Source organism: Lepidochelys kempii, chromosome 12 (assembly GCF_965140285.1).
Source record: "Lepidochelys kempii isolate rLepKem1 chromosome 12, rLepKem1.hap1, whole genome shotgun sequence".
Taxonomy (NCBI): domain Eukaryota; kingdom Metazoa; phylum Chordata; order Testudines; family Cheloniidae; genus Lepidochelys; species Lepidochelys kempii.
The window spans coordinates 33487525-33510294 of record NC_136391.1 but is presented as its reverse complement, the minus strand read 5'-3'; the positions used below and the strand labels follow the sequence as shown (position 1 = coordinate 33510294).

General features: G+C 42.5%; 1 protein-coding gene across 7 annotated transcripts in view; it reads right to left on the bottom strand.

Annotated features, from left to right (window-relative positions):
* CMIP (c-Maf inducing protein) overlaps positions 1–22770 on the bottom strand; it is a 170783-nt gene that overhangs the window by 15063 nt on the left and 132950 nt on the right. For 4 of the 7 annotated variants that reach the window (XM_073308044.2, XM_073308041.2, XM_073308046.2 and 1 more), the window contains 9 exons: positions 22461–22523; positions 21382–21462; positions 18787–18932; positions 18108–18212; positions 16486–16839; positions 3298–3363; positions 2191–2217; positions 1727–1775; positions 105–230 (listed from right to left, as the gene is read on the bottom strand). In XM_073308044.2, the coding sequence (XP_073164145.1) occupies positions 105–230; positions 1727–1775; positions 2191–2217; positions 3298–3363; positions 16486–16839; positions 18108–18212; positions 18787–18932; positions 21382–21462; positions 22461–22523 (1017 nt within the window). The remainder of the gene's footprint in view (positions 1–104; positions 231–1726; positions 1776–2190; positions 2218–3297; positions 3364–16485; positions 16840–18107; positions 18213–18786; positions 18933–21381; positions 21463–22460; positions 22524–22770) is intronic. The other 3 variants (XM_073308042.2, XM_073308043.2, XM_073308045.2) reach the window with 3 other exon arrangements.

Below are 22770 nucleotides of genomic sequence, written 5' to 3'. Positions count from 1 at the left end.
TAGTTCACAGTGTCATAATTTTGCAAGACAGGGACAAAGCAAATAAAGCTACTTATCACCAGCTACATATTGGCTAAAGACTACAAAGAAATTACTAAACTCACGTTATTGCAGACACGTACCATACTGGCAAATAGTTCTCCATCGTCATCACAGGCCACTCCCCCAGGACTGTATAGCTGGAACCAGCCATCTTTGCCAGCCCGCACACTCAGCAAACACGAGTGGACCTGAGAGACAAAGCAAAGACACTTGGAAGGTTAGGGTTACCTCCAATATTCTCAGCACGTCCAGCATATTACCCAGCATCCCCAGAGCAGCCACTCCACAAAGCAGGGGGATTCCTCTTTTGGTGTTAATATTATTATTTACAGAGCTGCAAGCCACTCATTGTTTTTGCATCACTCAACAGAATCAACACTTGAACAAGGAGTGGAACTCTATCAATGCTAGCCAAACAGCCCTTTTCATTTCCTTCACACAAAGCCCAAAATGGCATTAATCTAGAGCAGCTCCACTAGAAAACAAAAGGCTTAAATTCCTCAGCTCCCTCACCACTCCATGTGTGTCTTAGTTTCTGGGGTGGCAGACTGTGGCTTCCTCATTCTACTTACAAAAGTCTGTTATTCTTTCTGCTGCTATGAAACTTCACCAGGTGCAAGGGGGAAAGCCCAGGAAAGAGACTACAGCAGAGACAGAGAAGGCAGAAACTGGGCAGAAGAATTGGCCCAAACAACTGGCAGTTACTCGTCCAAATTTGGCTCTGCACATGCCACTGCCATTGTAGTTTCTCTTATATCTAGCTCTACGGTCTTTAAGAAGAGTCCTCCCGCTTCTTGGACTCTGATGCATTAGAGCAAGCAGTCCCTCTTGTGATTTTCTCTTTTCAATGGGCATAGCTTTATTTCAGGTTTTTGGTGAGGGGGAGATGAAGCGAATTATCTTGCATTTGGGTATAATAATAATCTTGGGCCAAATTCATCAGTGGTGTAATTCTACAGAAGTCAATGGAGTTACACTAGCGTGGTAGGTTTGATCAGAGAGTCGAAAAAAAATCTGAATGCCAAAAATTCTCAGCACGGACAACAATGCAAGTTCCAACTTACTCCTTGCCTGCAGTTCTGTGGTAGTTTTTTTCCCCTGCATGCTGATATAGAAGATTAATGGAGATGAGAGGCCCTGTCTGAATCAGCTTCAGCTGACTACGTTAAACAAGTTACATATGTGGCTGTGAAGCCGTCAGCCATCACGACACAAGAGCTATGCACTGATTCCAGGAATACCCTCCTTTGTTCATGAGAACAAAGTCACTGGCACACAACAAAACTGAAACGCAGCTAAACAAAAACTTCTTGTTTTGTAAATCACAGGATCCAGAGCTTGCTGCTTCCCTGTTCTCAACAGACGAGGAAGAGCCTGAGGGAGCATACAGCAAATAGGAAAATAATTCTTGCTGGTTGCATTTTACTGCAAAGCAGTGACATCATCAACTCATTTCTGCCACAGAAGATGGAGGTCATGTTTATATACAAGGCAAGAAGCCATCTATCATACTGCAGCCTATATCCTGAATGCATTTTGGCTCTCTAGGTGATTCAAGGGCAGCAGACCGAGAACTACACAGTGCTTTGGCACTTGTACTGCTTCGTGCAGGAACGTTTTGACAAGTGCACTCACAAAAATCCCTTTGATTACTATTCTGCTTAAACTGGAAAAAGAGACTCACTTCTTGTCTTGGGTCTTCCGCAAATCTTTGAATCACATATTTCAGCTCCCTAAAAAAAAAAAGGATGAAAGCCAACAGTTGATTGGTTGCAGAATTCACACAGGAGTCACATTTCTTGTGGGTTACACTTTAAATTTATATATTTGCAGTTTAGAGAGAAATAAATGGAACAGCAGTTCCAAGAAATAGGTGGTCTAAAAGTGATAGTGCCTATTTAAAATAGGCTTGGAAAGCTTTTGATGATGCACAGTGACAAACTATCAGTATCAAATGTCTTTAGTCCATGGACTTTTGCAGCCGCAGTAAATTACAAAGTAAACCACATAACTTTATTACTAACAGAACATACGCTCAGACCATCACAGACAAAAATATTGGAGACAAGACACCAATCGACCCATCCTTGCTAGTGCTGACTTGGTTTTGGTATCACAGAAAGGCATTTTAAAGAAACAAACACTTACTTTGTGAATTTCTCATGTGCGAGAGCCCTGCAATTAAAAACAGAAAGGTCTGAGAATTTGATTGATTGATTTTTGCAATTCTTACACAACACATTCCATAAACACGCAAAGCAGCTGCAGCCCACATTGCATAAAAGGGACTATACTGCGGACACAGACCCAGGTAGAAAACCCCCTTCATTTAACAATTATGAAAAGCTAATAGCACAGGGACAAATCCAGTCATTTTTACTCAGTCTTTATTTAGACAAAATTTCCATCAACTTCAACGGGAGGTTCACGTCAGCGGAAAGAGAGTAAAGGACTTCACAGTTTGGCCACTGAACTTAGAGTTGTAAACAGAATTTTGGCTCCCTTAAAGGCCCAGGTGTGTTCTTTAATTGCACTGCAAGGCCCGGTCACAACTAATTAGTGTCGCACATCAGTAAGGCAATTGTTGGTCATTTTGTAAAGTGCCTTGCATCATGGTACTGAGTTATACTCCCCCTGGGGAACTTCAGGAAGACTGACTCAGGCAAATGATGCCACTGATTCCTATTTCCCAAGACATGCCATAGCTCAGGTAGCCTGGTCCAGAGGAGTTGGACCTTGTTGCTTCAAGGCATTGGGCCACTGGGGGATGTGATAAGCTAGCAAAATTGTACAATTATAGGCTGTAATGTTCACCCTTGGAGATCTACATTTTATAAACACTAGTGCTCATTAATAGGTTTCCAAGGGAGCTTGGCTGCTCCTTAAGTGGCAGGGCAGCTTCTTCTTTCTACCAAAACACCGTAATACAAACAATTTAAGTCTTGATCACGTGGATGAAACGTCCTTGGATAGTCAGTCATGCGTTTCCTCCTCCCTGCTACAACTTCACCCTCCCCACCTTAGTGTATCAAATTACTCATTCCTCTCCAGGATTGTCTTGGAAAAAAGGGGAGAGGGACACAGGGCCAGGAAAACTATGCCTCTTTTTCTGTGGCCACATTGCATACGTTCCACTGGACTTTTCCGAAGTACAAGTTCTCCGGTGCAACAAGGTTTAACAGACTGTAGAGATTGCACCATCAAACAACCACACCAACAGGGATCTCAGTAAACAATCTGGTGCTGTGAACTTACTCCTTGGGAAACGGGATAGGTTGAAGCAAGCTGGCCAGAGCTGGTCTCCAGTCATCATAGTCTGACCTAGGAGAGGAACATTGTTATTAGCACCAAGATGTTTTAATACAGACTGTCAGCAGTTGGTTCAATGAGTCAGAAGTCATTTACTGTAAGCAGCAGCAATTTCTCTGCTTTATTGACGCACTCTAATGATCTAGGGTGACATTTTCCCGTTTCATTTTCAGCATGTTCTCCGGCATGGCACAATAAATCACATATTTACAATGAAATGCTGAGACCTGGCCTCCAGAGACCTCCTCCATGTCACCTTAAAGATGTGAGTTGTTTATGAGACCTAACATTTAATTGCTAGGTAATATTTTCATCTAACTTTGAACTGCAGTTACCAAGCCATTATTATTTACAACTCCACTCTGAACTTTAATCAGACCCCCCCCCCTTTTTTTTTTATGGTGGAGGAATGAGCCAGATTACAAAGCTGCCATCACATTTGCCCTACAAGTACCAAGTGCAATTTTACGGCCTGCTTCATAAAACAATTACATATAGTTAATTTGAGATTTCTGTGAACTTCACTTGGTGCGCACTCACAACTCATTAGACCCTTTTTTCTTCCGCCTCTCAGAGGTGGCCACTCCATTATACAACAAAGTGGCATGGAATCAATGGAATAAAAGGGCAAACCAAACTCTCTGCTCCAGAATGGAAAGTATGCCCAAAGAAAAAGAAATTAAAACCCTCGGCACATGGGAAAGGTGCCATTCAAACCAGACAAGGACCAAGGGCTAATTTAGATCAGGGGTCTGCAACCTTTTAGAAGTGGAGTACCAAGTCTTCATTTATTCACTTTAATTTAAGGTTTCGCATGCCAGTAATGCATTTTAACGTTTTTAGAAGGCCTCTCTCTATAAGTCAATATATTATATAACTAAACTATTGTTGTATGTAAAGTAAACAAGGTTTTCAAAACGTTTAAGAAGCTTCGTTTAAAATTAAATTAAAATGCTGATCTTACGCCGCCGGCCTGCTCAGCCTGCTGCCAGCCTGGGGTTCCACTCACCTAGGCCGGCAGCAGGCTGAGCGGGGCCTGCTGCCGGGACCCCGGCTGGCAAGGGGCTGGCAACCAGAACCCCAGACTGGCAGCGAGCAGAGCGAGGCTGGCGTCCAGGACCCCAGACCAGCAGTGGGCTGAGCGGCTCCGTCTGCCAGCTGGGGTTCCGTCCGCCAGCTCCTGTCAGCCAGAGTCCTGGCTGCTGGCCCTGCTCAGCCCGCTGCCGGTCTGGGATCCCTGCCCTGCCCACATAGAATGGGTACCTACCTTCTCCCTGGTTCTAGCCCATTCTCTTCCTCTCTCTCTGCACTGAGCTGAGGGCGGGAGTGCACTGAGCACAGGGCTGAGGGTGAAGGAACAGGCTGGGGGTTGGGGTGTAGGGTCTGGCCAGGAGCTAGAATGAGGGAGGGGGCTCAGGGTTGTGGCAGGAGGTGGAGTACTTACCTGGGCAGCTCCCATTTGGTGTGAGGGGTGCAGGGGGAATGTGTGTGTGTGTGTGTGTGTGTGTGTAGGAGTTCCAGTTTGGTTCTCAGGGTTGGGGTGGGAATGTGGGGGGGGGGTGCAAGAGTCAGGGCACGGGGGAGGCTGGGGGCGTGTGAGGAGGTTGCAGGAGTCAGGGCAGAGGGCTGGGGACATGTGTGGGGGTGCTGGAGTCAGGGCTGGGGTCGTGCGTGGATGCAGGGGTCAGGGCAGAGGGCTGGGTGTGTGTGAGGGGGGTGCAGGGGTCAGGGCAGAAGGCTGGGGTGTGTGTGCCCGGCCTGGGTTTGGCAGCGGGCTGAGCAGGGCCAGTGGCTAGGACCCGGCAGGCAGCAGCGTGCCATTAAAAATCGGCTCACGTGCCGTCTTTGGCACGTGTGCCATAGGTTGCCGACCCGATTTAGATCATGAAAGGGAAAAGACAGCATTGTCATTTTCCAGAGACATTATTTTTTGCACAGATACATTTTGTTTTGAAAATACTTCAGCAGTGTTGTCTGGGGAGAGGGTAGGCGAGGATAGCAAAAGAGGGCGGAGGACAAGAGATCTATTTAAGTTGAGCCCACACACAAAAAGGGAAAGAATTCACAAATGGAAATATCTCCCCTCTGTAAAACATTAGCAGGATGTATCTGCTACTTGATTCATTTTATTTTCATCTTCAATGTCTGTAGACATAGTTGACCATATCTGAGGTGCCTTCCAAAGGAGGATGTTCATGTGAACTGGGCTAGAGGGAATGATCGGCTTCAAGTGTAAGTGTACTTTACTGGAAAGCCAATTCCCTCAATCCGCCCACAAGGTGGGAACCGCTCGAATGGATAGGTCAATAGGGAAAAGCAGGGAAGGTACATTTTGTATGAATAATACTCCGCGCCCTTTCATCAAAGGATCTCAAACATCAATTAATTAATTAACTAGGCCCCACAACATGCTGTGCAAAGAGTATTACTACAACCATTCTATAACCATTTACAGATGAGTCAGATGAAGCAAAGAGAATGTAAGTGATTTGACAAGTCTGTGGCAGAATTGGGAATAGAACCCAAGAGTCCTGATGCCCAGTTCTCTGTCCTAAATACTAACACTCCCACAAGAAGTCCAGGAGCTCGTGGCCGAAACATAGGCTGATTCCAAGCTAAGCTCTTAATATGAGACAAACACTGTGGAAGATCTAAAAAAGATAGCGTAGGAAAGATTTTAGCTCTTCCTAGCACTGTTACCTTTCAGATTTGGTTTAAAAGCTAGGAGACTAGGGACTCCAGCTTCATTTCAAACTTGGCACAAGATTATGACGTCTCTTCAGAGATGAACAAAGCGTAATGTTCTCGGATGTGCATCATGTACTGATAGCACTAAGATCACACTCAGTTAAGAGACAACAAACAGAAGAACCCACTCAATAGTTATAAAAGAGCAGAAGCGGTTCTGTCCCAGAGAAAAGAAAATATAGACAAGTGCTGTGTCCAAACGCCCTAGCAGCCTTCCCTAGTGAAGCCAAGTCAACCCAACACATATAAAACAGATTTTCCATAATCTTTCAGATACGCAGTTTAACAGACAGTAAAATCCAGTCCACTAAACATCAATGATGCAAAGAAGATCTGCATGCATGAATATCGGATTATTAAACAACAATGTAAGGAGCTGATGAAATCCCAACTCAAGACAATCAAAATGATCAAATTAAGGGAGGAAAATAAACAGACAAGAGTATGACGACTCCAGCTCACCGGAAAACCTGGGATCCCTTTCTGCTACAGCTTCCAGTTCTTTAGAGCAACAAACACCACACAACCCCTTGGGATTCTGAAGGCATAGAAAGCTCACAGATGAGTGATCCAAGAGCACTGTGAGCTAGGATAGTCCCATATCCTAGTGGTCTCTCTTCCACCCTACCATGTGGGAGACCTGGGTTTGATTCCCACTTTCGGCACATTTCCATCAGATGATGTGTGTAACTCAGTGAGGGAACATGACAAGGAAAGGCACACATTTTTGGTTCCTGTACTCCAGAGAGCAGCCTGCTTTTTCATGATCATATAATCAGGTAGCAAATCTACACTGTGAGCAGCTCCTCCTAGCAGGCAAAGGGTCTCAAATACTGTGGCCAACAGAGTTTCGGGACATGATTTAGAGATCCCCCCCATCAAGAAACAGTAAAATAAATTGGTGTAAGGTGTCAGCATGAGAAAGGAGGTCAGTTAAGCACATAATGTGGCATTGTCCAGGCAGATAACCCCAACTCAGTTTTCTCTAGGACTCTAAACAAACAACAGTTGAGAATCCTGGCTATGTCCTCTAATAAATCCAACTTATTACCCTCTTGTTATCTTTAGTACTTGAGGCACAAAGCAAATCTCATGTCAAGCTATGGTGCTCTACAACAGAAAGCCTCAGGTCTATGCCAGTGATTCTAAAAGGCATCAGGCCTGATCTTGCCCTCTGTCACACTAGTGTAAATCAGGAGCAACTCCACTGAAGTCAGAGAAGTTACACTCGTGTACAACCGGTGTGAGACCAGAATCAAGCCCACTGCAGCTACAGTACTCTTTGAGCTTTCATTAACAGAGTTTCTTCCTTAAGACACACAGCACTTTTGTGGACTGTGAGCACAGCTCTCAGCACTGCCAGTTTTACAGACACTAGGCAAGAATAGCACCGAGCCAGCTCCATTATGTGCTTCAGAGGAGCAGGTCCTAAAGACGGAATTCTTTAAAGCAGCAGCTTTGGTTCTCCATCATCTCCATGTAGGAGTTAATGCCTTCAAATGTAATAGCACCTGGGGATGGGCCTGCCTGGAAGCATGACTGGTGGTAATGCAAGAAAAACGCTGCACTGACACAGACCCTTTCATTAGAGAATCTCCAGGCCCTTTAAGCAAAGAAATATTAATTAAACTCACAACAGGCCTGCGAGATATTATCCTTGTTCTAAAGATGAGTAAACTTAGGCACAAATAGGTTAAGCAAAATACATCCGGGCAGTAGCAGAGTCAGGATTTAATCTTGGGAGTCCTGTGTGCTCTAACCACTAGACCTCTGTATAAGACAGACCACGCCAAACACCTACCTCCTGGGCACAGCCATTTATTCACAGTTGCAATTCATATTCCATCTGCAGCTACATTTTGAAAATTACTGTCACTGGGTCTACGACGTGCTCCCAAATAGCTTTGAGATTAAATACAGTAAAACCTCAGAGTTACGAAGTGACCGGTCAACCGCACAGCTCATTTGGAACCAGAAATACGCAGTTAGGCAGCAGCAGAGGTTCTACTGTACGTATATTGTTGATGTTTAGGTGCAGTGCGACCAACTAGAAAAGTGATCCTTTAAACCAGGAGACAGACCATTGCCAAAAGACTGGGCTAAGACATTCAAGGCTTCTTCAATACACATTTGAGTTAAGCACCTGAAGATCTTTCCCAACATAAGCTTAAAAGCTTAAACCTACTTTGAGGTTTAATATGTGAAGTCACTGTGACATCTCAGGTTAAGTTTTACACTGTGGAAATCCTTTCTTGTGCAATCTGGAGAGTTGTGATTAGGAATAATATGCACTAATCAATTTTTTTTGGCTGATCTTCAAAAGAAATTGGGAGGAGGAAAAAAGCAGCTTATTAAAGGGGAAGAGAGAGTGAGACATTGCAGACAGAGTCATGCAGAAATCTGAGACTCTCTATATTAAAGCTGGGATGTTATCTACTTCAAGCAGCACATGTCATTTGTGGAGGAAGGTCTATGAGGAACATTAGTAATAAACCAGATTCCATTTTAAACACCAGGAAAAAAGAAAACTACCTTAAGTGAACTATTTAGAGTTTGGACACAGAAGTGTAATCCGAACATGGAATACAGAAGTGTAATCTGAACATGGAATCTTGTCATGCATCTAGTCTCCTTTTCTGGTCACTCTTGAGAATTAGTTGTATCAGCCAATTCATGACCACGGAAACATGAAATAAACGCTGCAGAAAAATAACAAGATGAAAACTAAAACTTATTAGAAGCCTCCAGGAGTGGTCTCATTCTCCTCACACCAACTCCTTCTTCAAATACATTCTCACTCTCTACAGATCCCGTCAGGTTATTGCACTCACAAGGTTGATTTTTTCATTTTTTGGTCCCTGAAAAGCTCTGAAGCCCTGTTGGACAAGTCAGGGCTGTTTAAAACAGGAAAAAGGAAGGGAGTTGGGAGTATCTCTGGTTGAATGTTAACAAGAGGCCACAGCAGGGGAGGCATAGTGCACAAAGATACAGAAGGCATAATGAAAAGTGCGTATGACAAAATTTCCCATGTAGCTGTTCAGTGGTTGCTGAACTGAAAGCTCCAACTCACTAATCACAAGCCTTTAATCCCATGGAGGGCCTCTGCGAGAAAGCAGCCCCAGTGCAGCCATTATTCAGGATTTCAGTTTAAAATCCCAGATCAGGCAAAAATTAATGTCAGGATTGTGTGTTACTGAGCGTGAAGCTATCTGCAGAGTCCATGGAAAGCTAGGCACAGACTGGGTATCAAGGTGCTAAACGTGTGAAGGCTGTCAGAGTGACCACTTGCCATTGCAAACAATGTAACTTACCCAGAAAACTGTCTCTCTCTCAGTCCAGAATGTTAGCCACCAATAATAATTAATCTCTGCCTAAACTGCATTTGACTTAGGGCCATCACAATCATCTGCCTGCAGACATAATACATTTTCCTTTCCAGGTATCACCTTTCACCAAAATGAAAATCTGCCCACATGTCATATGCAGCGCAAACAATCCAAAACATATTAGCAGCCCAGGGCAACCCTGATAAACATGACATCAGAGAATCTGCTTGGAATATTCAGGGCATGGTGCTGACCTATTGGGGAATGCAGAGGAGGCTGGGGAAGCTGCAGTACATGTGTGCAGTAAGAGAACCTGGAGTTTGGGGCAGTGTGGATCCACACATGGACTGGAACTTCAGGGCGGAAATCATTTTCACTGGGCACTCGCTTGGGCCAGTAAGAAATGCTGCTGCCATTGTCTGAAAAAGGAGCTGGAAGTCTCTTATGCTCAGCATTGTTGTTTTAAAGGCAAATGTAGTGCTGCTGGATTGACAGCTTTGGAGAGTGAAGTCCTCTAATGTTCCCAGCAGATACAAAGCTCAAATAGCAGCAATGTAAGTTTCTCCAGGCATCTCTGCCGCTGGACTTAACTCTGTCCTGTACTTACCTACAGGCATGGCCCACATCGAGAGATATTTGGGGCCTCTTTTAGGTTCCGAAAGCACCTAGCACATTGTGGACAGCAACGGAAACAAATAATAACAAAGAGGAAAGATGGTCACAGGAAAATTCACAAGCACCGTCCGTGGCTGCTGCCTCTCCTAGTGGATTCTGCTCTTGCAACTGGGTTAGCCGCTATTTTAACTTACATATTAGCCTGACTGACAACAGTAGATGTCTCCAGATATGAATTGGGGAACACATTTTTCTTTTTTCCTTTATAACATAATTGCTTATATACCCTAAAAGGTAAGAGAACTCCCACATAATCTGAAGACTAAGCAATCCCGGAGACACTTGCATACATGTGCCACCTGCAAGTGGTGCCCCAGTGAGTCAGGCTGCAGGCAGCCTTTCCTCTGCTGTGGATGTACAGATCTCAACATGTGAACTTAAATCAGTCAGCTGAAGTTGAGACACAGCCAAATTTGTCAGCAGATGTTTCCCTCCTTACAGGTTTGCAACTGGGAGAAGACCTTGCTGACATTATGCTGGAAATTTGCTCCACGTGGAAGAAACATTTTACTGTACAGGAAACTCTTCAGTGTATGGGAATCATCATCACTTAAACCAGGCACTGGACAGTGGCAGGCAGCTCTCGGATGCTCTAACTGAATATTCTCAACCGCAAATTTTCAATCAATTTACCATAGATTCAAAGTAAAAAATTAAGACTATTTGTCTTTCAAAAAAGGGGGAGGCGGGTTGGCTGGTATTGATGATATCATCAAAGTCCAGGATCTGTGGGAGTCTATTTGACACTGAGTTTGAACCATCACGAAGAGGACAAAAAGCATATTTGTATTCCAGGTTAGAATACAGCTTCTTTAAAATCTGTCCAGACTATTCCTCATCTTCCAATACATGTCAAAAAATTAGTATAGGTTTTTCTTTTGTATGATGATGATGGAAATCATCAACCATTCCTGGTTCTATCACAGTCATCTCAATGTGGATGACAAAACTGAACTTGGTTAGAGATGAATTTTGTCAAACAGGTGCTCAAGCTTCCGTGTTGCAGAAGTATGAGTTATTCTAGAGGTTACTGAATAGCATTAAATTTTAATAGCTCAAAGGTTCTTTGATTCAAAAATGCCAAGTGTTCAGGAGAAAGAAGAACAGGAAATGTCCTCTACTGAAGATATTGTTAAGGATTCTTATTTGTGAGACTTTGAATAATTAAAATTAGCCTAAATAGATTACTCCCTGACGCCCTAAATTAATTATATAGTCATTAAATAAATAATGACTGTTATTGCAGGTAGAACTTCCTAGTTCAGGACGGGTTTGGGAAAACACCCAGAATGACTGAGGGACATTAACTCGCAACTTTGTTAGTAGTCTCAGTAGAGAGGAGGGGCTGAATGGGAATAGAAGGGCATTGGAACTAGGTTAAAAGCAGTGCCTTTTGTGTCAGGACCAGGACATACTGGCAAGGCAGTCAGAGGAAACTTGCACTGATTTTCTTGTACCCATTGGTGATGTGCTGTGCTCATTTTGTGGACTTAGGTCTCCAGGGTGGCCAATTACACACACACACACACACACACACACACACACAGCCATAATGGCTCCCCATCACCACTGTTTCAGTTGAGGAGCTTGTTGAAAATACTTGTGGATCATGTCACAAACTGTATTTTAATGTACAGTATGTAATGAAATCATAGTTCTCTGTACAAGACTTGAGACTGATGCAGATGCTTCATATGGGTAACCTGAGAGTTGGAGGTAAACCACAAGGAAGAACATGCCCGTTAGTGAATGTGTTTATAAAATCTGTGTCAGTTGCATGATGAAACGAAAACAATAAAACAATCAATGCTTAATGAGAAAAATGAGTAGCGCCCAAGATAGCGTTGGGACTGGGAGTTCATGGTGTTTATGGAAAGTATCAAGAGTCAAGGGGACTGGGATGAATATGAGGTATGTCTCATGCATTACCTACGCACACACAGACTCTCAAGGTACCATGTAAACCAAAGCCAAATGCTGTGTTGATCGAACACTAACTTTTCTAAGGGGCAGGAAAGAGGAGTCTAGTCAAAGAGGAACCTACTCAAAACTTTGTATTAAAGCAGCTTGCTGCTAAAAAGGAGAATGACAGCTCCATCTTGGATTTAACTCGCCTTGCCAATAAATTGTATAGCCCATATTTTCAGGCTCTGTCTGCATAGAATCAAAGTGTGCGATGTCTGCATGTATACATGCAAATGTGGTAACGGCATACACAAAACATACTCGTGCATTTTTATAATTCTGAAAATGTGGCCCTCTGCTGGCTCTTGTTTTTAGGAAGTCCTCAGTCATCACATTTTGATTTATTTAATTCCAGGGAGTACATATTGAAATCTTGCCCACTTATTTAATGAAACTCTGGCCTCGCTGACGTCAGTGAAAAAACTCCCATTGACTTTGGCAGAGTCAGGATTTCATCCACAATGCCTTGTAACCCAAACATCTCAAATCTCAGTTATTTACCCCTCACAACACCTTGTATTATTAAAACATTAAAAATGGGGAAACTTTAGTGGTTTTCCCAGCACCACTTTCATTTATTTATGAGCACGAATTCGATCTAGTTGGTATTACTGAAACCTGGTGGGCTGATCTGCATGATTGACATGTTAAAAATCAAATGGTTATAACCTATTTAGGAAGGACCGAGTGGGCAAAAGGGGAGGCAGAGTGGCACTCTATGTCAGCAATGGGATTATCTGTTTCCCAAACACAGAAGAAAATGATCCTGAATGTTACACATCAATGTGCTAACAGATAAAGCACAAGATGCGATATTAGTTAATGTCTGCTACAGACCATCAAATCATACTGGGGAACAGGATGACCACCTCTTTACACACCTATTTATAATGTGCAGGGGGGAAAAAGCTGTGTAATCATGAGGGATTTCAATTTGAGTGACATATGCTGGAGGTCTCATGCTGCCAGCAATAAAACATCCTTGACATTTCTAAACATTATAGATGACAATTTCCTAACTCAAAAAGTGTTGCAGCTAACAGGGTAATTCTATATTAGACCATTTCTTGACAGATAAAGAGAAAATGATCACAGAAATAGACATTGATAATAGCTTAGGTACAAGTGATCACGACTTGATCACATTTATAATGTGTAAACAGAATAAAATCCAGACCAGTAATAAATAAATAAATTATATACATTTGGTGCTTTAAAAGGGCCAATTTCACAAAGCTGAAAATAGTTATGAGCAAGATCAGCCGGGAGGAAGAGTTTAATCAGAAAAATGTGAATGATAATTGGGAATTGTTTAGGAACACTTTGTGGGTTTTTTGGATGTCTAGCAATCGAACAAGGAGGCTGTACTGATTTAAAAAAGAAAAAAAACCTTGTTAGAGAGGAAATGAAAGCAGCTATAAAAATAAAAAAATGACAGTAAGGAAGAGTTTTTAAAGTATATTTGGAGCAAAAAAATTCCTAACAATGGTATTGCTCCATTATTAGATGGAAATGGTAGAATTATCAATAATAATGCAGAAAAGGCAGCATTGTTCAATAAATATTTCTATTCTGTATTTGTGAAAACACAGATGATATAGTCAAGTCATATATGCTAACAGTCTTCCCATTCCACTAGCATCTCAGGAGGATGCTAAACAGCAGCCAGTAAAGTTAGACATTTTAAAATCATCAGGTACAGATAACTTGCGTCAAAGAGGTTTAAATGACCTGGCTGAGGAGCTTGCTGAATCATTACTGTTGAATTTCAATCCAGAACCTTGCTGGATCATTACTGTTGAATTTCAATCCAGGAGCTTGCTGGATCATTACTGTTGAACACTGGGAAAGTTCCAGAAGACTGACAGAAAGCTAATATCATACCAATATTTAAAAAGGGTAAACAGGATAACTTGGGTTATTATAGGCCTGTCAATCTGACATTGATCCCAGGGCAAAATAATGGATCAGCTGATATGAGATTAAATCAACAACAAATTAAAGGATGGTAATATAATGAATGGTTTCAGAGTAGCAGCCGTGTTAGTCTGTATTCGCAAAAAGAAAAGGAGTACTTGTGGCACCTTAGAGACTAACCAATTTATTTAAGCATAAGCTTTTGTGAGCTACAGCATCCCATGAAGTGAAGTGAGCTGTAGCTCATGAAAGCTTATGCTCAAATAAATTGGTTAGTCTCTAAGGTGCCACAAGTACTCCTTTTCTTTTTGCGAATATAATGAATGCCATTTAACATGGGTTTATAAAAAATAAATTATCAGATGAACTCTGGTACTTTTTTTTTTTTTTTTGAAGAGTTTACAGGTTTGGTTCATAAAGGTAATACTGTTGATGTAATATACTTACACTTGACTCAGTAGCCACAACATTTTGATTAAAAAACTAAAACGATATAAAATTAACATGGCACACACATTAAATGGATTAAAAGATGGCTCACTGATAAGTCCAAAAATGTAATTGTAAATGGGGAATCATCACTGATCGGGTATGTTTCTAGTGGGGCCCCATAGGGATCGGTTCTTGGCCCTATGCCATTTAATGGCCTGGAAGAAAACATAAAATCATCACTGATAAAGTTTGCAGATGACATAAAAACTGGGGGATTGGTACATAATGAGGAGGACAGGTCACTGATACATAGCAATCTGGATCACTTGGTAAGGTGGGCACAAGCAAACAATATGCCTTTTAATATGGCTAAATGTAAAACTGGGAACTAAGTATGTAGGCCATACGTACAGGATGGGGGACTCTATCGTGGGAAGCAGTGACTCTGAAAAAGATTTGGGGGTTGTGGTGGATAATCAGCTGAACATGAGCTCCCAGTGCAACACTCTGGTCAAAAGGGCTAATGTGGTCCTTGGATGAATAAACAAGGGAATCTCGAGTAGGAGTAGAGAGGTTATTTTACCTCTGTATTTGGCACTGGTGCAACAGCTGCTGGAACAGTGTCCAATTCTGGTGTCCACAATTCAAGAAGGATGTTGATAAGTTGGAGAGGGGTCAGAAAAGAGTCACAAGAATGATTAAAGGATTAGAAAACATGCCTTACAGTGATAAAGTAAATAGACTGAGCTCCTTTGAGTATAACAGAGAGAAGGTAACGGGTGACCTGATTATTTTCTATAAGTGTCTACAGGGGGAACAAATATTTGATAATCGGCTCTTCAACCAAGTGAGAGCTAGACAAATTCAGACTGGAAATAAGGTGCAAATTTTAAACAGTGAAGGTAATTAACCACTGGAATAATTTACCATGGGTCATGGTGAATTCTCTATCACTCCAATTTTAAAATCAAGACTGGATGTTTTTCTAAAAGATCTGCTCTAGGAATTATTTTTGGGAAGTTCGCTGGCTTGTTATACAAGAGGTTTAGACTAGTGATCACAATGGTCCCTTCTGGCCTTGGAATCCATGAATTACACTGTAACTCAGAAGTAGAATTGAGTGTAAAACCCAGGAATCCTAACATTCAATCCCTTTGGGTCACACAGCCTCACTGTTTGAATACATGTTCCACTCTAATTTTTTTATTTCTACCATGCATCTCGTGTTATCCATTGATTTTACTTATTCATCCAGTTGATAATGTCAATTTCCACCCCAAAAAATTAGTGCTGAAAATCCTTTTAGTATCAATCCTTCTTGAAAGTATACTTGCTCCAGTGAAACCTATCCAAAAGACTAGCCTGATTAGGCAACGTCATGTCTCAGAGACCTTGTCAAAATATCCCTAAGTGTATGGAATTCAATTCTAATTCATCTTTATCACAAGCATTCTGTAATGGTTTCTTTAGCAGTCATTTATTTATCTGGGTTTCATTGTACCATGTGGACTGCCTAATCAACAGAGTAGCTTGTGAGGGAGGGAAGTCTGAACCACCTACAAAACCCAGGCATAACGAGTTGCAATACGTTAAGGGCTCAATCCTGTGAAGAGCTGAGTTCCTACTGAGGGACACTTGAGCTCACTCAACTCCCACTGAGGCCAATGGGTGCTGTGATGCTTATCACAACACAGGGTCTTGGCCTAAAACAGGAGTTTGTCTCTTAAAGCTAGTTCCACCCCCTGGAATCTGTGTTCAGTAATCCCGATGTGGTCCAGAAGGGTGAAATGGGAATGTTTTGTGGGTAATAAATGACCAATAGCTGCCAGCAACAATATCCTGTCTCAATGTACAAATAAGCTTTCAATTTTCATCCTCCGAATACTATTTTTAGAATTTATTGGCAGCACCAGATGCCTCTTTCAGGCACTGGACTTCAGTGCTCACATTAGATTTACAACCCTGTCTTATCTTGCCAGCTGCACACAGATGTTGGAGGAGACAGACCTCTGGGAAAAGCCCCCTAACTGCTAAGACGACAACGTACAAAAGGCTGTAAAAAGTCACTCACAGCATTTTGAGTATTTCCACGTAGCAGCCAAGAATCCTGTCTGCCTGGGCACTCAGCTCGATGCTCATGGTGCTACAGGTGGGGCTGACCATCAGGCAGTCAATCAAGTTGGGCTCACTATCGTTGCCGACATTGGCCGTCATCTTCTGGTTAGCTGTGTTGTTACGCTCCACTTCCACGTGGATCTCGTTTGATGTGACAATGACTGATTTGAGGCGAGATTCGCTCAAGGTTGCCTCTTGAGAGACTAGGTCAGGACTCGTGTGGAGAAGCCGGAGGGGTAAGTTAGACTTTCGGTCACATTGCTGTTGGCAGCCGTTGCGAATTTCCTTCAGGCTTGGAGAATTGTCTCGACTGCATTTTAAAGAGAAACTTATAACGTTAGTAGCCAAGCATAACAGACATAACATGGGGAAGACAGTGGGGCTGAGAAGCCAAGTTCTGTTGCAACTGCCCACTGTATTTTACCCCAGCCCATTTGATTACGATTCTCCTTTTTATTCGTATTACAAACCTCGATGAAAACTATTGAAGCCCCAGAAGGACCATTCCACAGGCCCTTATACTGTGAGAATTTGTACTTTCCATCAGTCTGACTGCTGTGCCAGCTCAACATAAAGGCGCGGGGAATGCTGCACTCTCACCCAAGTTACACGAAGCTGACGTTAAATTCATGCACAAGTGCGCAACTAAATATAGTACATGTCCAGACTCTGGTCTGCAGTCCTCTAGTTAGAAAATTTTGCTGGCTACTAGACAGCCAGCACACATGGGGAAAATCAGATAGGCATAAACGAGTAGGAAACAAAAACAGAAAGAGCCCTTGATATTGACTGAAAAAACGTAAAAGTACGTCAGTAGCCTGACACCAGGCCCATTTTAACATCGATCTTGTGGTAACACTGGAATCTGACCAGTTAAACGTCTCATAACAACAGCCTGCGGTTGAAAACCAACCCAGGTACGGAGCTAAATTTACACTACGATTTACATGCGGCCTCCTCTCAGATATCTAAACCTCTTTAGAGATCATTGGTCTCCTGGCTATTAGTATAGCTCACTGTGTGGGGGAAGACATTCACTGTGCATCGGAGTTAAGGAATTTCAACTAGCTCGTCGTTTCAGGTCATGAGCTGTCCCAGTGTCATGAATACACCGCCCCAGACTGGAAGGGGCCTTTGTGCAGATGCCTGGCAAGCCTCTTTACCTTGTGCATCTCTACAGGACCTAGTCACAACTGCAGGCCTCCCCTACAAGGGGATAGACAGAAGGTGCAAAGGAAGATGAGCACTAGAAGGTGTTGAGCTTCACCATCCTGAAAGATGCTGAGGCCTGCACACCCCCTTTCTACACTGGGGACTTGTGAGAAACCTCATCTCTGCATTATCTATCTCACAGTGTGTGGATTACATCAAGGGGGCCTAGCCATGGGAATCAAGGGTACTCAGCTCTCACAGGACATGCTCAGTTTCTCACAGGATATTTGGGAACAAATACAACAGGGTAAGGGCTCAACACACCTGATTCCGTTTACACACACACACCCACACACACACCCCCACACACACCCCCCACCAGTGTTTGTAAATGAGCAGAACATAGTTTGGAAAAGTCAAACTGACCTGTTGATAAATTCCTCATAACAAGAATAAATGGCTGCTAAGCAGACAGCTACAAGATTCGGCAGGACCCTGGGATGGGGGCATTGTCCAGTGGGACCGTGCATGCTGAAAAATAAAAAAGAAACAATGGGGGTGGGAGGAAGTAACCTAAAGGCGACATTACTGTAATGAAGGTGTCTCTAGGTGATAACATTTTTAGGCAAAGAGGGGTCCCAGAACAGGGGACAGAGATTCGGGGAAGTTCAGTAAGATTGATTTAACCCCAGAAATTCCCACTGAATACGACTGCATTGAGAACTGGATCAAGTTGCTCCTGAGTTTATTTACTGTAGTACTGTTGTAGCCCCGTTGAAGAAAAACTACCATGAAGGTTCACAAATAGCTGTACACTAGATAAGAGTTCTCACTTAAGGGCCTGATCCAAAGCCCACTGAAATCAGGAGGAGTCTTCCCATGGACTTCAGTTGGCATAGGATCAGGCCCTCAGTGGGAAAATTTGTGCTGATGAACCTCTAGTTTTTCCTGGTGCTTGCTAACACCGACAGCGTTTCAGCAAACATTGGCCACTCCATGGTTATCCACAAGGAAAATTATACTTTTTCCTGTCTTTCATCTCAGCCACAAAGAGGAATATGTTTACAGGGTTGGAGAATACTCCATAGAATTAACTGTTACTAACCTATGAACGAACTTCTTCACCACCTCCATGCCGGCATTCAGTTCATTCAGAGCCAGAATATACTCCTGAGTAAACAGCCTCAACCGAGGGCACTTCCCAAAATCCTGTCCAAAAAGGAGACACTCAGTGAAGCCGCTGAAACATGCCTGCAATGTATGTTAAAACTGTGTGTTTTCAACAGAGATCAGCCCAGGGACATTTGAATTCATTTAATCACTATGCTGACATCTTCAAGAGAACAGCAGATACCACTGTTCATTGACCATACATACAGATAAATAATAAAAATGATGCCATATTTTCAAATTCTGTCACCCAAGATACACCTTTGAAATATGTGTGTACATGCAGAAGATGACCTTCCATGTAAAAATGTAGTACTTATACATGAGTTCCAATTTGCATATGCACAGCCCTCTTTTTGCACACTCAAGTGCAATTTTTTCGAGCCACAGTATATCTTTTAGGAAGACAACCAGTCTCAAGATAAATACTGAGTGCTGGAGAATGTCCTAGGTAAATTGTTCCAGTGGTTAATTACTCCATTTGCAATAGTTGAGCATGCAAATAGTCAGTTGAGCGTGTAATTGTCAGGACTTTTCAAGCAAATAATCACATTCAGTCTTAAAAATTCGAGCCCTCTGTTTTATAAGCTGGTCCAAAGGGGAAAGCTTTGAAAGGTATGGTCTGATGCAATTTGGAGGGGGAAAGTGTGCTCAAAGACAGCTGCTGACTTGGAAACCTTTGCAAACCACCCCCAGCTTCACCGTGTATCACAGTATGTCTGGAATTCCATTCTCTGGCTCCAGTCACATTAGTAAAAACATGACAGCTCATCTCCCATTGATGGCACCACAACCCCTTGATAAAATTAGTTGTCTTATGTACATAAAATGTAAATTATTCAACGTACTCTCTAGCATTGCTATAAACCCCCCAAAACCAGAGCGCTCAACTAGGAGCTATTCACAGATTTCTCTGTTCAATACGTTAGGCTAGCTTAATGGATTCGTTTAGCCTAAAGTCCACGTCAACTGGGGAAAAAAAGCAAAGCAAACCCAAAACGGCTTACACGCAAACACAGTCTGATCTAGCAAAGAGCTGAGCGTCTCTTGGAAGTCAATCGGTGTTGAAGTTGCCCAGCACTCAATATGTAACAGGATTGGGCCCACTGCCTTGCAATCACAGGCAGACGAAAATGCTGTGGCCAACACCACAACCAGCAGCTCTTTTATAGTTCTTTTCACCCATAGATTTCAAAATGCTTTACAAAAGAAGAGTATCATTTTACAGGGGGAAACTGAGGCACAGATCTTGAAGCAACTTGTCAACGACCACAGAGCACATTAACGGCAAAGCCACTAATAGAGTCTAGGTTTCCCGACTCCCAGACCACTATTCACCGGATTTCTAAGTGGCTTGCTAATGCCATGAAATTAACACTGGGCTCTTTGCTTCTGTTCCCCAAGACAAGGTTTTTATATACACACATACGCAGTCTAAAGAGACTAGTCAGAGTATAATTCCCCAGAGAGCAGTAAAGTGCCCAAATCCACTCCCATTAATATTTAACACTATAAATTCTTCAATTACACCCAGTGGTAAAAAGGCATGTTGAGTTCCAATCTGCAAATGCTAAGTATGGTAAACAGGAGCAATTCTCTTAAGCTAACCAAATACAAGCAGCGCACTGTGCATTTAGATTTTATTTGAGACCCCACAAGAGCACTGGATTTTATTTGTTTATTTTTGGTGGTGGTGGTAGTAGTATTTTTAATGGTCTGGAATCCAAGAACAACACGTACAGAATATTTTATTGAAGGTTACGGCATATTCAAAAATGACACGTCTGGAGAGAGCGGGCGCAGGACCAAGAACACAGCCTTTCGGCCCTGTCGGATTGGTTGGTTTGTTAGTTCTGAAAACTCGAGGAGTTAAAGAAGTTGTATAAATAAGAAAGAAGAAATGTTTACTTGGGATGTATGTTGTGACCCAGAAAGGCTGTGGATGTCATCTATAATTGTAACAATGAAAACAAACCCTTTGTGCAGTTATAAAAGCATGAAACCCGTTCCAGGGATCATAGCAAACTGCAGCTTTGGGCAATCAAATCTGCTTATGCAAAGTAGAAAGTGTACTAGCAGCGCTCGTACCCTTCAAAGAGCTCATAAAAGCACTTTCTTGTTCTGGAACGAGACAGGCAGTCCTCAGTGTTGCTGGGAGGTGATAACCAGCTACTGGGCTCCATCCGAGATGGCTGCACTTCCCGGTATTAATGGACATACCTCGTAATAATTACATACAAATAAAAATGAGAGGTCAACATTTTCAGGCTTGGGGGTAGGATTTTCAAAAGCACCTAAGTGAGTTTAGTGTCTATCTAGCTTAGATGCTTTTGAAAATCTCAGCCTGAGTGCCCAAAGTAAGCACCTTAGATGTAGTGCATGGCTACCCTGCGCAAGGGTACACGCATATAGTGACCAGGCATCATGGTGATGGGTGCATTATAGACAAGAAATATAGCCAGTTCATATGTAAGGGGTCACAGTGACTGCTCTCCTAACCAACCAAATACATACATACATCGACATTTACCATGTTGTGTTTGAGGATTCTCTGTACCACTGGTGTGAACACTTCTATGACAACCATGGACCGAGGGCGTTCTCTGCAGTGCTGCAATGAGAAACCATAAATACATATGTGGCTTGGAGGAGCCCTAGCCTTTACCAAATCACTGTATAAAACCTGAAACTACAACATTCATCAATAATATATTTAGGTCTGTTCTATACTACAGACCTATACCGGTATATTGTAACTATGTTGCTCAGAAGTGTTAAAAATCCACACACCCCGAGCAATATGGTTATACCGACCTAACCCCCACCATGTAGACAGCACTACGTTGGCAGGAGAACTTCTCCCACGGACATACCTATCGCCTCTCGGGGAGGTGGATTAATTAAATTAACAGGAGAGCTGTCGACCATCAGTTTACACGTCTTCATTAAAGCACTACTGCAAAATAATGCAGCATTTTAAGTGTAGACTTGCCCTTAGTCACCAGGAGCCAATTTGGGATTTTAGATGCACATGTCCTTGAGGGCAGGCACTGGCCCTACAGGTGGTTAATAACAATGTGTGAATGACTTTGATAAGTTTCTGAATCTGCCAATCTGACCGTCTTTCCTTACAAGTGAATTATCCGGTAATCAAGGGACCTGATGGAAAGCATATATCCAACTGTCAGCAATTAGACTTTAAATTGAAATATCAATCAGTTTAGAGAGGAAAATTAAAATTATAGCAGCTTTTTCAAATTCAAAGACCTTGGGATCTCAAGTCCAGAATCCTAGTAACACACACACAACCTTTCAGGAAGAGGACAGTGTAGTGTATGCCCCACATTATGATCCATCAGAACGCGCTGGTTCCAGTGGCACTTACGCTAGCGACGGGACATACAAAGAGACATCACTGTGTGTCAGAGTTTGAGGATTACATTCCTGACATGTAATACTATTTTACAGTCTGGCCCATTAAGAACAGGGATCTTCCTGGCCATCAACCAAACACAGAAACCAACTGGGGGATCAGTTCAAGAGGTTAAGAAAAACAAAACAAAAAAAAAACAACAATGAGGCTTCAGACAATGAATCTGTTCTTAGTACCTTGCAGAAGAATTCACAGAGGTCAGGCGGAGGGTGATTGTTTTCCAGCAAAGGTGCAATTGCCTTGAAAATAAAAAGTTAGCATACTTCAATTTGACTTCATCACACAGGCCAGCCCTAATAAAAGAATGTGAGTGAATATATTTTAAAATTCTTTAAAACAGAGACCTGGATAAGAAGGTGACTGTAAATTTAGTCTAATGCAGTGTTGTTGTAGAAGCATTGGTCCCAGGATATTAGAGAGAGACAAGGTGGGTGAGGTAATATCTTTTACAATAAAACACAACATGGTAAGTATCGACATTATAGA